Source organism: Lagenorhynchus albirostris, chromosome 6 (genome assembly GCF_949774975.1).
Source record: "Lagenorhynchus albirostris chromosome 6, mLagAlb1.1, whole genome shotgun sequence".
In the NCBI taxonomy this organism is placed as follows: Eukaryota; Metazoa; Chordata; class Mammalia; order Artiodactyla; family Delphinidae; genus Lagenorhynchus; species Lagenorhynchus albirostris.
The window spans coordinates 7,608,874-7,623,305 of NC_083100.1; the positions used below are offsets into that span (position 1 = coordinate 7,608,874).

The 14,432-nt window shown below is 48.8% G+C and overlaps 1 protein-coding gene across 8 annotated transcripts in view; it reads right to left on the reverse strand.

Moving 5' to 3' along the window:
• The window catches only part of DIS3L2 (DIS3 like 3'-5' exoribonuclease 2), a 375,493-nt gene that overhangs the window by 38,959 nt on the left and 322,102 nt on the right, over nucleotides 1–14,432 (reverse strand). For all 8 annotated transcript variants that reach the window (XM_060151851.1, XM_060151847.1, XM_060151849.1 and 5 more), the window contains exon 14: nucleotides 171–250. In XM_060151851.1, the coding sequence (XP_060007834.1) occupies nucleotides 171–250 (80 nt within the window). The remainder of the gene's footprint in view (nucleotides 1–170; nucleotides 251–14,432) is intronic.

Genomic DNA, 14,432 nt, shown 5'->3' on the forward strand with positions numbered 1-14,432 from the left:
GATGTTACAGGAGAAACATTTTTGTGCCAGCTATTTTCTAGTACAGTCACAAAAAGCGTGATTCCCTCCCTGACAACCCCTTTGTCGGGGAAGCCCAGTGTAAGGAAGGCTATGGGTGCTACCCCTGCAGGACATGGTGAGCTGACACTCTTTCCCACAGAGTGACTTACTTGTTGCTGTCACGGTACTCGTAGATGTGACATCCTTGAGGCAATCCTGTCTCGTGGTCCAGAGTAAAAGCAAGCTTTAGCTGAATAAGGAGAGAAGAGAAAAACAAGTAAGTTTCAGGTAGCATGCTCTATTCATTCTGATAGCTGAAATGAAAAACAACAACAACAACAAGACAAGCGAAATCACACTCCCTCAAGATGACGTGTTGTGGAGAACCCGGGTCTGCCCGCTCTGGGAAGAGCCCGCACCTTATGGGGACACTGTTGTCAAGGAGGACTGTTACCAGGACTTGACTTCTTCAGTTAGCATGCAACCAATTTTTTTTATTAAGCACCTACTTTGTGCCAGACACTGAGCTAGCTGATGGGGAAAGAACAGTGAACAGTAAGCAGAGAGGATCTTATGGTCTAGTAGAGGAGACAGACATCAATCACATAATTATGCTGATGAATGGAAAAACTTTTTTTATATCTATGAAACTTTGAAATAGGTTCTCTAAAGAAGGAGAAAACCTCCCATGTTTCTATAGAAGTAAATAACCTGACCTAGACTGGGAAAGTGGGAAGGAGGGGTTTCCTAGACTGTGGAAAGGATGGATGGGGAGAGAAGAGCGTCCTCCTCAGCAGAGAACATAACATGTATAGAGCCCTCGGTGCAGGAGTTGCAGGAACTGAAGAGGAACTGAAGGATGTGTATGGGGAAATGGTGGGCAACGATGCTGGAGAGGAAGGCCAGGGCAGGGTACACAGGACCTTCTCAGCCATGTTAGAGTTTTTGGCCTTTACCTTACTAGCAAAGGGAAGCCTCTGACATGTTTTAAGGAGCGGGTGTGTGACATGACCAAAGTTAAGTTTTCGCAGGATCCCTCTAGCTACTGCATAGAGAAAAGATTGTAGAGGAGAGAGCAGAAGTAGGAGCCCCGTGGGAGGCTACCGAGTAGTGCAGGTGAGCAGTGAAGGGGGCTGGGACGAGGGGGCAGTTGGGCAAGATGGAGAGAAATGGACAGTTTGAGATCTCAAGTAAATTTTTAGAAGTAGAATTGGCAGAATATGCTGATGGATTTGGTGTTGGGGAGTGGTGAGGACAGAAAAGAAGAAATCAAGGATGGTTCAAGTTTTTGATTTAAACAACCAGGCAGGTGGTGGTTTCATTGCTGAGTGAGAAGACTGAATGTGGGGATGGGTAGAGAGTCCAAAGTCTGGTTCTGGACATGTTAACATTTTTTTGGCTGTGCCGCGAGGCATGTGGGATCTTCCCTGACCAGGGATCGAACCCGTGCCCCCTGCAACCCTGCAATGGGAGCAGAGCGTCTTAATCACTGGACCGCCAGGGAAGTCCTGGACATGTTAACCTTGAGGCACTCAGTAGCTTTTCCTGATTAGGGAAGATCAGGAACAAGGAATCTGGTAATAAACTCTGGATTCTGTCTTACCCCTAGGTTCTTCATGACATTTTTTTTCTTAAATACCATATATATGTGTTAGCATACAGTATTTAAGACACAGACCTACTAGAGAATGGACTTGAGGATATGGGGAGGGGGAAGGGTAAGCTGTGACAAAGCGAGAGAGAGGCATGGACATGTATACACTACCAAACCTAAGGGAGATAGCTAGTGGGAAGCAGCCGCACAGCACAGGGAGATCAGCTGGGTGCTCTGTGACCGCCTGGAGGGGTGGGATAGGGAGGGTGGGAGGGAGGGAGACGCAAGAGGGAAGAGATATGGGAACATATGTATATGTATAACTGATTCACTTTGTTATAAAGCAGAAACTAACACACCACTGTAAAGCAATTATACTCCAATAAAGATGTAAAAAAAAAAAAAAAAAAAAAAACCTCTGGATTCTGAGGGGAGCGCTTGGGTGTTGCTGGGAAGCCCGAGCTCAGTGAGTCGTGTGTGTCTTGCTAGAGCCCAGCTGGCTATGGCAGCTCTAACATTTCCAAATGCAGGGCCATTTACTAGATTTACAAATTCACTGGGTTTAAAAATCACCAGGGATGGAATTCCCTGGTGGTCCAGTGGTTAGAACTTGGTGCTTTCACTGTGGTGGCCCGGGTTCAGTCCCTGGTTGGGGAACTACGATCCTTCAAGCTGCACCAGGAGGCCAAACAAACTAATAATAAGTTAAATTAAATTAAAAAATTAAAATCACCAGGGAAGTTTTAACTAAAATTAACTGCACATTAGGAGGATACATTGTTATAACTTTTTTTTTTTTTTTTTAACTGCAAGGCTGTTGACACAACTAATGATCTGCATCATTAGATGCTGGATGATTTTTCTCTTCCTTAGAGGGAAACGAGCTTGTAGGACTGGCCTGTCCTCTCACTGACCCAGATGAAAATACAAAAACAGAAACAAGCCCTCCTTTACCATCATGGACCCAGGAACTTCAAGTCAAAGGCATGTTTTCCCCACAGAGCACTGCTTGGATCTTCCAAGCCCTCTTTCAGTAAAACAGAAAACAATTATTTTAAAATATCTGTTAATTACAACCCTTTTTTCTTTACTTCCCTCTTTGTAGTTAAGGTAAGGCCTATATTCATTTAGTCCACTTCAGACTGCACTGCTTAGAAATTTTCAAATCCTTCAATTCAGTGATTCAAGTTATGAATTTATGGCTTAGAAAAATTATTATAAACGTAGGAGGAAAAGTGGGTTTTTTTTTTGCAAAACTGTTTACCTCAGTATTATTTACTGGAAAGACTCTAAAAAACCAACAATAGCAAAATAGTTAAATAAACCATACTGTAGTCACATGCAGAATAGCAGGCAGCCATTAAACTGTTTATGAAGAACGTTTGTTAACCTGGGAAAGTATCTGGATTAGACGAAAAGCAGCAGGATGTGTACTCAATTATATAGGAAAAAAACCACATTAAAAAAAGAACAAAGAACGCATAGAAGACTGGAACGATATCAAAATGGCAACAGTGACTGCTTTACTTTTTTTGCATTTTCCAAAGTCTTTATGAGAAGCATGACGAGATATAAGCTGTCGTCCTTAGTCATGAAGGCATTATGGGAAACTTCATTCCTGGGGGATTCTCAAGGTCAAGAAACTATATGTACACCAATTCAACAATAAGGTGAGTAAGCAGAGGTGGTGATGGAGATGGGGAGAGAGGAAATGGGGACAGAAGAGCCCTCATATTTATTGAAAGCCTACCAAGTAAAGGCTTTCCTTTATCCTGACCACAACCATTTGGTTTTTTGTTTGCTTTATTTTGTTTTTTTGTTTTTATGTTTTTGGGTTTTCTTGGGGCCGTGCCGCACAGCTTGTGGGAACTTAGTTCCCCGGCCAGGGGTCAAACCCAGGCCCTCGGCAGTGAAAGCGCGGGGTCCTAACTACTGGACCGCCAGAGAAGTCCCCCATGACCACAGCCATGTGAATTCGGTATTACTATTTCCTTTTCACAGGTGAGGAACTTGAGTTGGAAAAAGGTGAAGTAATTTGTTCAAACCACAATTAGAACTGGAATTTCAACCAGAACCTGTGTTCTTGCCACCTTACCAGAATTTTGGACTTGGTGATGGCCCGGAGACAATAAAGTCTGCAAAAGAGAGAGGAGCCAAAGACAATGAATGTCTAAGGGTTTTTGCCTTGGAGAGCCAGGTAGATGCTTCCCGTGATAAGGAGGAATGGCAGGGCTGGGAGTGCTGATTTTAAGGTGCCCAAGAGGTATCTTAGTGGAGGTGACCAGTAGGCAGCTGTGTAAACAATTCTGAATTTTATAAGCAAGACCGTAACCTGGAGGTACACGTCTGGGAAACTTTGGATGCGAAGACAGATGGCAACTGAAGCCACTGGAGCGGATGAGATGGTCCTGAGAGAGTATGTTGAGTGAAAATGAGGTTTTCGATAGAACAGCTACATTTAAGAGCTGGACAACAGACACTGAGAAGGGGTAGCCACGGTGTTCTAAGTTATGACGTTACAGGAGCCAAGATGGGAACACGTCGTAAGGAGGGAGCACTCAGCGGCGTCAAATCCTTCTAAGAGGTCAAGTAAGAGAGGAACAAGCATCTGAACCAAGAATCCCCTGGATTTAGCAACGAGAACCCTCAGGACAGCGGTGGGAGCAGAGGTCAGGGCGTGATGGGCTGACAAATGAGCAGAGCGGGAGGAAGTGGGGATCATGAGTGTTAACTCTCTCAGCAAACTGCAGAGTGGCTGGGAAGAGCCAAGGTGAATGGAACGGAATGGGACTGGCTACCAGGATGCGGGATTGAAGGAGAGTGGACTGTAAGATGACAGAGACTTGTTTAAATGCTGATAGAAGGAGGAAATATAGAGGGAGGGGTTGAAGACACAGGAGAGAGATGCCTGAGATGACAGGAGAGGGTGGAATCCGACATGCAAGTGAAGACCCTTTCCCACTGCAGTGGTAGGGAAGGCGGGGTGGGGCTGAAGATCTATCTGTGGATTTGGTGGGGGGGGGTATGCGGGCATGGTGGTGGTTTGGAACGTGCCAGCCTGATTATCGTTCTTTTCTAAGAACTAGGAGGCCAAGGAGAGGGTTTGTGGGAGTCACTGGGTGAGGAAGTGGGGGGCACTGGAGGCTGTGGTCAGAGAGAAGGCCATGTCTGATCTTGGAGATGGAACAGTCAACCACAAGATACAAGGAGAAGTCGAGAAACGGAGAGTCAGAGGTTGGGGTGGGGCGTGGGGTCCTCCCTGAGAGGTCTGATATTCATTCAGGAAGATGAGATGCTGTTGCCCAGATAAACCAGTCCACAAAGCGTGTCCCTGCAGGTGTGTAGGTATGTGTGGGTGTGGGAGTAGGCACCTACTGTGTGCACGGTTTATACATGAATGAATCGGTCCAGCTGGTCCCTAGAGCAGACGTAAGTGCATGTCTAGCAGTCATTTCCTCCTTCCTAATGGTATTCTAGTTTCATTCAGCTATACGCCCTCCCACCCCAGGCCAGGGGATTCAAGGGGAAGCAGATCCAATCTCCGGGGCTGGACCTGGCCGTTCTAAGGTAACCTCATGCACCTTTCAGTAACTGATCAGGAACCCAGGCCAGCCAGTGCACGGCATCTCCTGGCCCTAGGCACTGCTTTAGGAATGGTCATGTGATCCAACGGAGGCCAGTGTTTGCTGGGTGCTTCCGGGCACGAGGGCCAGAACTGCTGCAACTTGCTTGCTACCAGCCTGAGAATGGAGCCAACTCACACAGGAAGCAGACTCAAAAGACCCAGAGAACAGCAGAGCCAGGGCCTCGATGGAGCTGTGCCCGGTCTCTGCCAGCCTTCCGGGCCCCGGCCGCTCTTTGTAATTGCTCATTATTTCTCTCAAGGACACCGACACTCTCCACTGCCCTGGCTCTGCTCTCTCTAATCCACTCTCCATAACACAGCTGAGCCATCCTTCCGAACACAAGCCTGATGACACTTCCATCTGTAAGAACCCTGATGGCTTCCTGCTGTCTATATGTCGGAAATATATTCATGAATCAAACACGGTCCAGGCCCTCTGGGGGTTGGTTGCCCACGTGAACAAATATGGACTGTGACCAAGGGACTGGTGGGGTGGCAAGTGCCAAGGAGGGTATGCCAACCCGGAAGGGCCCCAGGGCAGAAGACGGGCGCCTTGAAGGAGAAACACGAGTCTGCCAGACAGGGAAGAGCGCCCCGGCGTCGTCCTGCTGCAAAGCTCTGTGCGTTCCTTCTACAACTGCACAGCTCACTGCATGAGGCTGGACCAAGCCGTGCACACTCTCCTACCTCTGGGCCCCTCCTTGTGCCACGACTGCTTCCAGGGGAGCCCTTCCTGTCTGTCCCAGCAAGATCCCACACATCCTTTGAGATTCTCTCTGTAAAACTGGACCTTCTATTATTCCCTCCTCTGGTAACTAGAGGCAGGGCCGCTCTCCCCAGTGAGTCCGAGGGTTTGGGATGGGTAGCTTCACCAGGTACCCTGGGCACTCAGTGCCCTTATCTCTGTCCACAGCAGGTGCCCAAAGCATGTCGCTGAGCTGAACTGCAGAGTAGAGATTTGGAGCATCTCGTTTACCTGTCAGCGACTAACTGCTCCAGTCATTTAATTTACAGACACAGGGACTTCCCCGGTGGCACAGTGGTCAAGAATCGACTGCCGAAGCAGAGGACACGGGCTCGAGCCCTGGTCCGGGAAGATCCCACATGCCGTGGAGCAACTAAGCCCATGTGCCATAACTACTGAGCCTGTGCTCTAGAGCCCGCAAGCCACAACTACTGAGCCCACGTGCCGCAACTACTGAAGCCCGTGCGCTTAGAGCCCATGCTCCGCAACAAGAGAAGCCACTGCAATGAGAAGCCCATGCACCGCAACGAAGAGGAGGCCCCGCTCGCCGCAACTAGAGAAAGCCCGCGTGCAGCACCGAAGACGCAATGTAGCCAGAAATAAATAATTAAAAAAAAATTCTACAGACACAGAATCATGTTCCCCTGCAAGCTCCTAGTCACCCAATTTCATCCGAGTTTGTAATCACTCTCACCTCTGTAGAGAGATTCTGCCGCACGTGTGCCACCCCTCAGTCGCTGTGCCACCGGACTACAAGCAGTGGCTCAAATCCTCTCGGTGTCCAGAGGCTCCCATCTTGCCAGTGCCTACGAAGAGGCACTCGGTCCTTCGGTCAACAGTATTTACTGAATACGTCCCATGAGCCTAGCGTGGCAAGGAAACAGGCGGGCCTACAGGCTGCCATCTGTGCCAGTGCGGGCTCTAATCAAGGCCTACAGGCTCTAATCAAGGCCTACAGGGGCCCATCCACAGAGTGGCTCAGCTTGGAACGCTGGCCTGCAAGGATGACAGCTACTCCGAGACTTCATGAGGCCCGGCTTTCCCTTTCCAGAGGCAGCTGCCACTGTCAAGCAGAAGAGCCCGCTACGAGTCAACCTCTTCCCTGGGAGGACAGTTTCCAACCGCACAACATCCCTGGTACTGGGTAAGGAGGGAAGGCAGCAAAGGGCCCACGAGGCAGCGACAAGGCTGCTCTGTCAGCCTCTTGCAGCAGAGGAAGGAGACCTTTAAATGGGTCTAGTTAGAGACAAGCCTTTCCTCTGGACAAAGGACAAGCCAATCTCTCTCAAGCAGGGAAGAGAGGAGCCTTCTGCTTTCAGGGGCTCAGGCCAGACCACAGAGGAGGGTAGGCCCTGGGCAGCTGGAGCGTGAGACTCCTGCTGGGGGCCCTCCTGCCTCAGGGAAACCGGCACCGTGGGCGAGCTGACGGAGCCTGGGTGAGTGGAAGGGGCCGCAGTCCTTCCCCACGGGCTGTGGGAACGTGGGGGTAGAGGCCCTACGGGGGTTGGTAGGTCTGCAAAAGGTCCTCCTGCAGCCCCTCGGGGTCTAGGGCGGGAGAGGGAGGCAAGGGAGGCCACAGGGCCATCCTCCCAACTGGTGACAACAGGTGAGCGGTAAGAATGACCGATTCAGGACTAACGAAGGCTTCCTCAGGGTTCTCAGACGTTGCTTGAGGAAGAGCCTTTAGGTGAACCTAAGGGGAAGAATGAACGCCCCAGGCTAAGCAGCAGAGGGGTCCATGGAGTCATTTAATGTAACCATTAAAGGAAGCATGACCTCACTCTGTACACCAGCCCAGTGAAGCCAATGGGCCAGATTACATTCATAAGAATAACTGAGAAAGAGTAATGGGACGGGACAGGAAAGGTGGCTGAGGGGTGGCTTGCTAGATGTTCCCCTGGGCTAATGAGCAAACTGGTCCCTAATCTGCTCAGGTGCACAGCTGGCTTTCCCAAACAGCCACATTCCTGGAGAACATACACACAGGCCACTTGGTACTAAACTCCATCAGCTAAGTGATACCAGCTCAGAGCCTTTGGTGCTTTTGAAAACGCTGGCCTGACTTTGGTAGGGTAAGAGATGTGTTCAGAAGTTTAGCAATTGCCTGTCTCGTCCACAACAGCTCCAAGATGACCTCTGGCAGGCAACCGGCTCTCTTTCTGGCCATGGGCTGGACGGCACTTGCAGGCCGGGCATAAGAGAGTGGGTCCCCTCTCTGCGGGCTGCTCCGTGACCGAACAGGGGCAACCTCCATGACCCAGCACCGAGTTCCTCTCACAGGGGAGTAATGAGAGAGGTAGCTGGTGAAAGCAGAGTGCTGGTTCTGTGGCCAGCATTGCTCCAGTTCAAACCAACATGGGTTCTCCGGGAGGCCAGTGAGCTTGCTTCAATCTGCTAGCTATTAGGACCAAGGTTCAAACGCAGGTCAAGGACCAGACTGGGAAGCCTCCAGCCTCTGCATGGCCGACTCTTCCCCTCACAGTCCACTGGTCTTGCAGGGTGTCCAACTCTTCCTTAAGCGGAAAGTGGCAAATCCCATCATAGTTCAAACATCTGAGGTATGCCATTTATGACACACTTAAAAAGAAGAGAAAAGTTACCTCTACCTGAGCCTTGGTTTTGCAATTGAAAAATCTTATTAGAAGGAAATCTTCACATTCTCTGAGGTGATCTTTAGTTTCTCTTCTTTAGTTTTCGTTGTTTGGTTTGGATTTCCTAAGCATTATTTTTTTCCCATCTCCTCTCTGCTTTCTTTTATAAGACAAAGATGCTGTGGACTTGGCTTTCGCTTGGTTCACAGTGACTCTACGGCAATGTATTAAGTTTCTTTCTCCTAAGTCCACTGAAGTCTTTTTGGACTTGGAGAAAGCTTTTTAAGAAAGAACTTGCTCATTCAGCAGGATTTTCCTCCCCACCCCAAGCTCTGGTTCTGACCTGGAAAAAATAAGAGTGAGAAAGCGCAAGAGAATCCTGCAGTCCTGACGCTCAACTGCACAAACCACAAAAAAGAGCCTCGCTCCAGTAACGTAATCATGGAGATTTCTGGCACCTTGGTCTTTCAAGAAAAGTACATCCATCTGCTGGCACAGGGGCCCATCAAACTAAATCCTGTTCAGCATGGAGTTCCCGATTCATTAGTGTTGGAAAGTCTATAGCGAGGCTGGCCGCTCCCACTGGATGACGCCTCCCTGCAGCGCCGTCTGTAAACCCCACAGCTGTGTTTTCACTTAAAGCCACTTCTCCTGACTCCATTGCACCTTGTTCCAGAGGCTCATTCTATCCTCATTAAGGTTAAAAATGACAGGTCAAGGATTCTTCAATGCTGAAGTTTTACTTGCTCAGAAGAAAAGCCGCCTGTCTCCGGAGCTACGGTCAATCCATAGGGAAGGCTGCTCTTTAGTCAGGAGTCACAGAGGCCAACCTGGTTGGCTCATCCTGGGTTTGCCTCAGTCAGCAAGCCAGTCCCGGGAGAGAAGAGCCCTGACCCCTCCTGCCCGCCTGTCTGAGGGTTACTTCATGGCTCACCAGCAAGGCCGGGGCAGTAGAGCTCTGCGGGCCATGACTCTGCAGCACCTCTGCCTTTATTGCTGGGTGAGACCAGCACAGAAGTCCATTCCCCTTCCCAGCACCTGTGTTAGCAGAACAGGCGTTCCCTTGCCCCAGCTTTCCTGAACAGGCCTTCCCTGGTCACTGGGCCACATTTTTACCCCGCAAATTCCTGAGAAATATGGCAACGGGGAACACAAAGCACGGTGAACAGGTCTGCACGTCGTATGCAGAGGGACGCTGCAACCGACGTGCTCGACCCACTCACAGCAGGAGCGTTTTTGAGGATTTTCACAGCCAAAGAGGGTGACTTCTGTTGGGACATTACCAGACCAGAGCCATCTCTGCTCAGAGCTCTAGGGCTCAGGCCAACCACTCTTCAGGGACTGGAACTGCCCAAAGCTGCTTCCGCAGGGAAGTGCCCATGTTGACTGTGGGAACTGCATATGGCCCCTCCACATGCATGGAGGTGGCTGTGCATCGTACAGAGAGATTGTCTGGGTCTCCTGGCATTTAGAATATATCAGTTTTGCAGGCTAGCCACCTACTTTCTAAAGCTTGTGGTCCTGCCCCAAACAGTGGAGAATGTCCACCTGCCAGAGCCTCCCACTTCAGCGCCTCTGCTACATAGTTTCCATCACACACAGAGTGGACACCAGGGAAATGTGTCAGAAGCAGCCTAAGTGACAGGCTATCTGCTCACTCAGGCAGGTGGTCTAAGCTTTGTCCTTGAGTCAAGTTAGGCTACAGGGAAGTGACACCTGTAGATGACAGGAGCTTGTTCACTAGCTTACTTGCCTTCCTCAAGCTGTGTTTTATTCTTCAACTTTCACCCGAGTTTAAGAAATAGCCTTATAATACCTCCTTCTTCGTTGGCCACAAATGTAAAAATCTGTCCACTATAACACTTAATGCCCCCACTATCAAGCCTCATGTGAGAAACTGCTTTCAGTGCTAGGAAAAGCATCCCCTGACTTTCAGTGAGATTTGTTATAAGAAATAACCTTATGAAATCTGTCTCTTCCCCATAAAGCAGGAAGCTATTTCTGCATTTCTGATACTGAAGTCAGATAATATGACGCCCAGTCACAGGAATCATGCTCTCTTACAGATGTCCTATTACTTCTGCCTCTTTTCCTTGGCTCTGATTTTCTGTCTTTCTTTCTACTGTATTCATTTTACTGTTTATTTCCTTTGTTGCAAGTCTTCTCAAATCCTTTTTGGAAACAGATGAGAGTATACATAAATAAAATAAGGTTCTTCAAAATATAAGCCAAACATACATAAAAATATGAGAGCCAGGCAAGTTCGAATACAACTTGATTCAACAATGATCATGACGGTAGGCATTCAGTTCATGGAAGAAAGAAAACGGGTCATTCTCATACATGCCTCAGAGCCAGTGATCAAGCTGGCTCTAGTCTTGAAATAACAGGAGAGAACAGAATGATCTTCCAGGGAATTGGCCTCAGTTTCCAGGGACTTGAGGAGTTGAAGGAGTTATATAACCCCAAGCTGGGAGCCAGCAGCTCTGGCCTTGTCTCTGTTCTTCCCCAGACTCCGGGATGGTGTGGGGTTCTGATGACCTTAGCCTTCCCACCTGTAAAATGGAGCTGAGTTCCTCTATGGTCATCCTTGTGGTTTATTTTACGGATGAATGTGAGATACTTTCTAGGTTTACTGGAAGAAAGCCTCCATAATAAGTCCTTGCTATACCTGTCAGAAGAAAAGCTCTGAAGATTTTCGGAGGACCAGCGCTCACCTCTTTTAATGAGAAAGAGGTGGCAGTGAAGTATTCCCCTGCATAAAGCTGTGTTACGTAGCCAAGAGCGACTGTCGAAGTTCATGACTTGATTCCATGCCCACTGTGCTTCCTTCCTCCCAGATGAGGCCAAATGTCTGGACAACATATTCCAGGACAACATTCTAAGGTCCCTTCTGGTCCTGGGGCAGCCAGTCTGCCCTACTGTCCTCCTCCTGCAACCAGCCTTCAAGCTGCAGCAGTGGGCTTAGCAGCACCTCCTGGCACAAGATCACTGGCCATGGCCATCCAGTCACAAAGTGTCTGTTGACCTGACGCTTCCTGGGTTGCTCAGAACAGTCTGGAAGGGATACCTAGGAGGCCCACGCCTGGGGTTACTGGAGGTTCCTACTCTCATCCAAAACAATTACTAGTGTCTTAAAGAGCCTTTCTCTTTTTGAACAATGTATCAGTCTAATAGGTACCATTCTAACTATGGTAAAGACCAAAGAACATATGGTATTGCGAACTTTAAAGAAAATACAGAAAGAAGCTTACAGCTAAGATGAAATGCAAAGATCAAAAAAATTAAAGAGGTTAGTAGAGGATATTAGAAAGGGCTGGGATCCAGCAAGAAGGAAAATGAACAGACTTTCTATGCCTTGCTAACTGAAACATCAGCTTTGGTAATAGAGAATCCTTGGATAATCTCGCATAGTTGAAAATCATTTAAGAAACTAGACACAATGTTAAATGTTAAAAAAATAAGTTTCACAATAATCTTAGGGGAACATTTTCATTAAGCAGAAATCTGTTTTCTCTCCAACCTTTGTATAATCTTTCTAGGGGCTCTGGGCTGGAATTCAGGGGACAGTCAGAGGCTCTCACAGTGACCTTGGGGATCCTCTAGAATAACTGCCCACAGCACTGGACAAGTTTTCTTTCTAGCACTCTAAAGAGCTCAAGCTTTGCTGCGACCCTCCTGCCTGGGACACAGGTCTTACTATACCAGAAATAAGCTCATTTCGCTTTCGAGTGGGTGTACCTATAAACAACAAGCAACACTGTAGAGAAGTAAAGGGTGTGGACACTTCAGGCTGGTTTTGAAACCTGGCTTTACTTCCTATGAGCTACACGACCCCTGGCAAGTTACCTTACCTATTTGTACCTCAGTTTCCTCCTCTGTAAAATGGGGACAATAATGGTACCTGGTTCATATGGTTGTGAAAATTAAATGGGGGGAAAGAAAACACATTATAACAATACCTGACGATGGCAAACACTTGATAAATGTTCCTGATGTCATAAAGCTTAGGGTTATTTCTTATAATGAGTTGAGATCAAATTTAAAGGAGGACGCACTGGAACAAGCTGACTGGGTGGGACTCAACAGTCCCAGATGTGATCACTCTAAAACCCAAGGAATTTCCACATTAATAGGGTTCAACTTCTTAACTGGAGCAATATTTGGGAAGCCACTTCTCTCTGTGAAGGACACACAGCAGGAGAGCACTCCGCAGGAGGACACATGCTTCAAAGTGTCCCGTCTTCTTCAGCGGCCCTGCCGGCACTTGCGGCGGCTCGGTGGCCGGGCAGCCCTACTGTATTCCCAGGTGACCAGCTCTCCTGGGCTGCTTCCCACTGAAGCGGCAGGCAGGGAGGCCGTGGTGCCCCTACACGAGGCTCACTCCTCAACAGAAAAGCCTCCACGGCCCTGCCAGGTTGGCAGATGTGCCTCAACATGGAGGCTGCCCAGCGCCTCTGCACTGGCAACAACTTGTCTGTTAATCTCCGCTTGGGAAAGGAAGAGGCCGCAGAGACCTGCTAGAGCATGGCAGAGGGCTGGCTTCTGACAGTCCGGATGTGGGAAAATTGCTTCTATCGTGGTCTGATTCTTCTCATTTATTCTCAAGTTGAAACAAGTCTCCAGCTGTCTGTTTGCTTAACTATCATACGGTGCAACGAGATTGTAAACTCCAATAGAGAAATCCCAATCGATTACTGTTTCTGAGTCCCACGAACCTTTATTAAAAAAGCACTTCTAGGTGATGTAGGGGCCTGCAGTAAGCTGCAGAAATATGGGGTTCCACATTCAACCAGACACAGCACCAGGAACTCCACACGCACAGGTACTGTTACTGCCATTTTAAGGGTGAGGAAGCTGACGTGCAGAGAAGCTAAGTAACTTGCCTGCCCAACCAAGGTCAGGTGATACAGCAATCAACACCTGGCAGACCTAGAAATGGAACCCAAACCCATCTAACTACAGTCTGTGCATTTCTCACTGGGCCACACTTGCTATTTCTCCATCTATAAAGAGGGCACCAAGCTGGAAGCCGGGGGCTCCAACAATTTTCTTCTCTCCTCTAGATTCCAGCAGGCGTAGGACAGCAACTGGGGTTGAGAGAGTCAGTCTCTCGGGGCTCATTGGCAACGGTCTGACGGAAGAACAACTGGAATTTAAGGCAAGTCGCCCTAGCGAGAGGCTGCGCAGACCGCCCGCCCAGCTTCAGGTGGAGAAGCCGGACTGGAGGAGACAGACGCCTGGGTGGGCCTTCCAGAGGCAGGGTCCTGCCGGCAGGCTGGAGGTGGCAGGTAAGCCCACCCAACTGAGAGCAAGTGGGAGAAAGACGTGGACTGGCTCTGGTTTTCCATTTCAACGAACCTGCCCTCTGGTTGATATGACTCAGTCACACGGGTAGTGGGAAGAGCAGAGCTACAGCCAAGGCTTCTTACCTCAGGGTTTGCAAGAGAAGAAACGCCAGTCAGCTAGTCAAAATACTAGATAGCAGGAATAAAATCAAAACAAAGCAACAACAACAAAAACTAAGGTTAATATAGGATCTATTAATATCCTACTGATAAAGTGCTGGGGACCAGAGAGCCAGCTTCCGTTATGTAGGCCAAGGGCCTCTGTCCATGACATCATCTGTGAGGTGAAAGCTTCGGAAGAGATACTGTCTTGGGCTCCTTCTGGCCGTGAACTTCATAATTTTGTGGGCAAGTGCTTGCTAAATACGCCCCCTGTGCTGCTCAGCACCGTGCCGGGCACCCCAGGAGGCACAGGGGAAAAGGACGGTCTAGGCTAGCAGAGATGATTAAGTCACACTGACTCCAGTGCTGTTGGAGCTCAGAGAAGTAGCTGGTAGAGTGGCCTGCATGGAATAGATGAGGCCTGTGA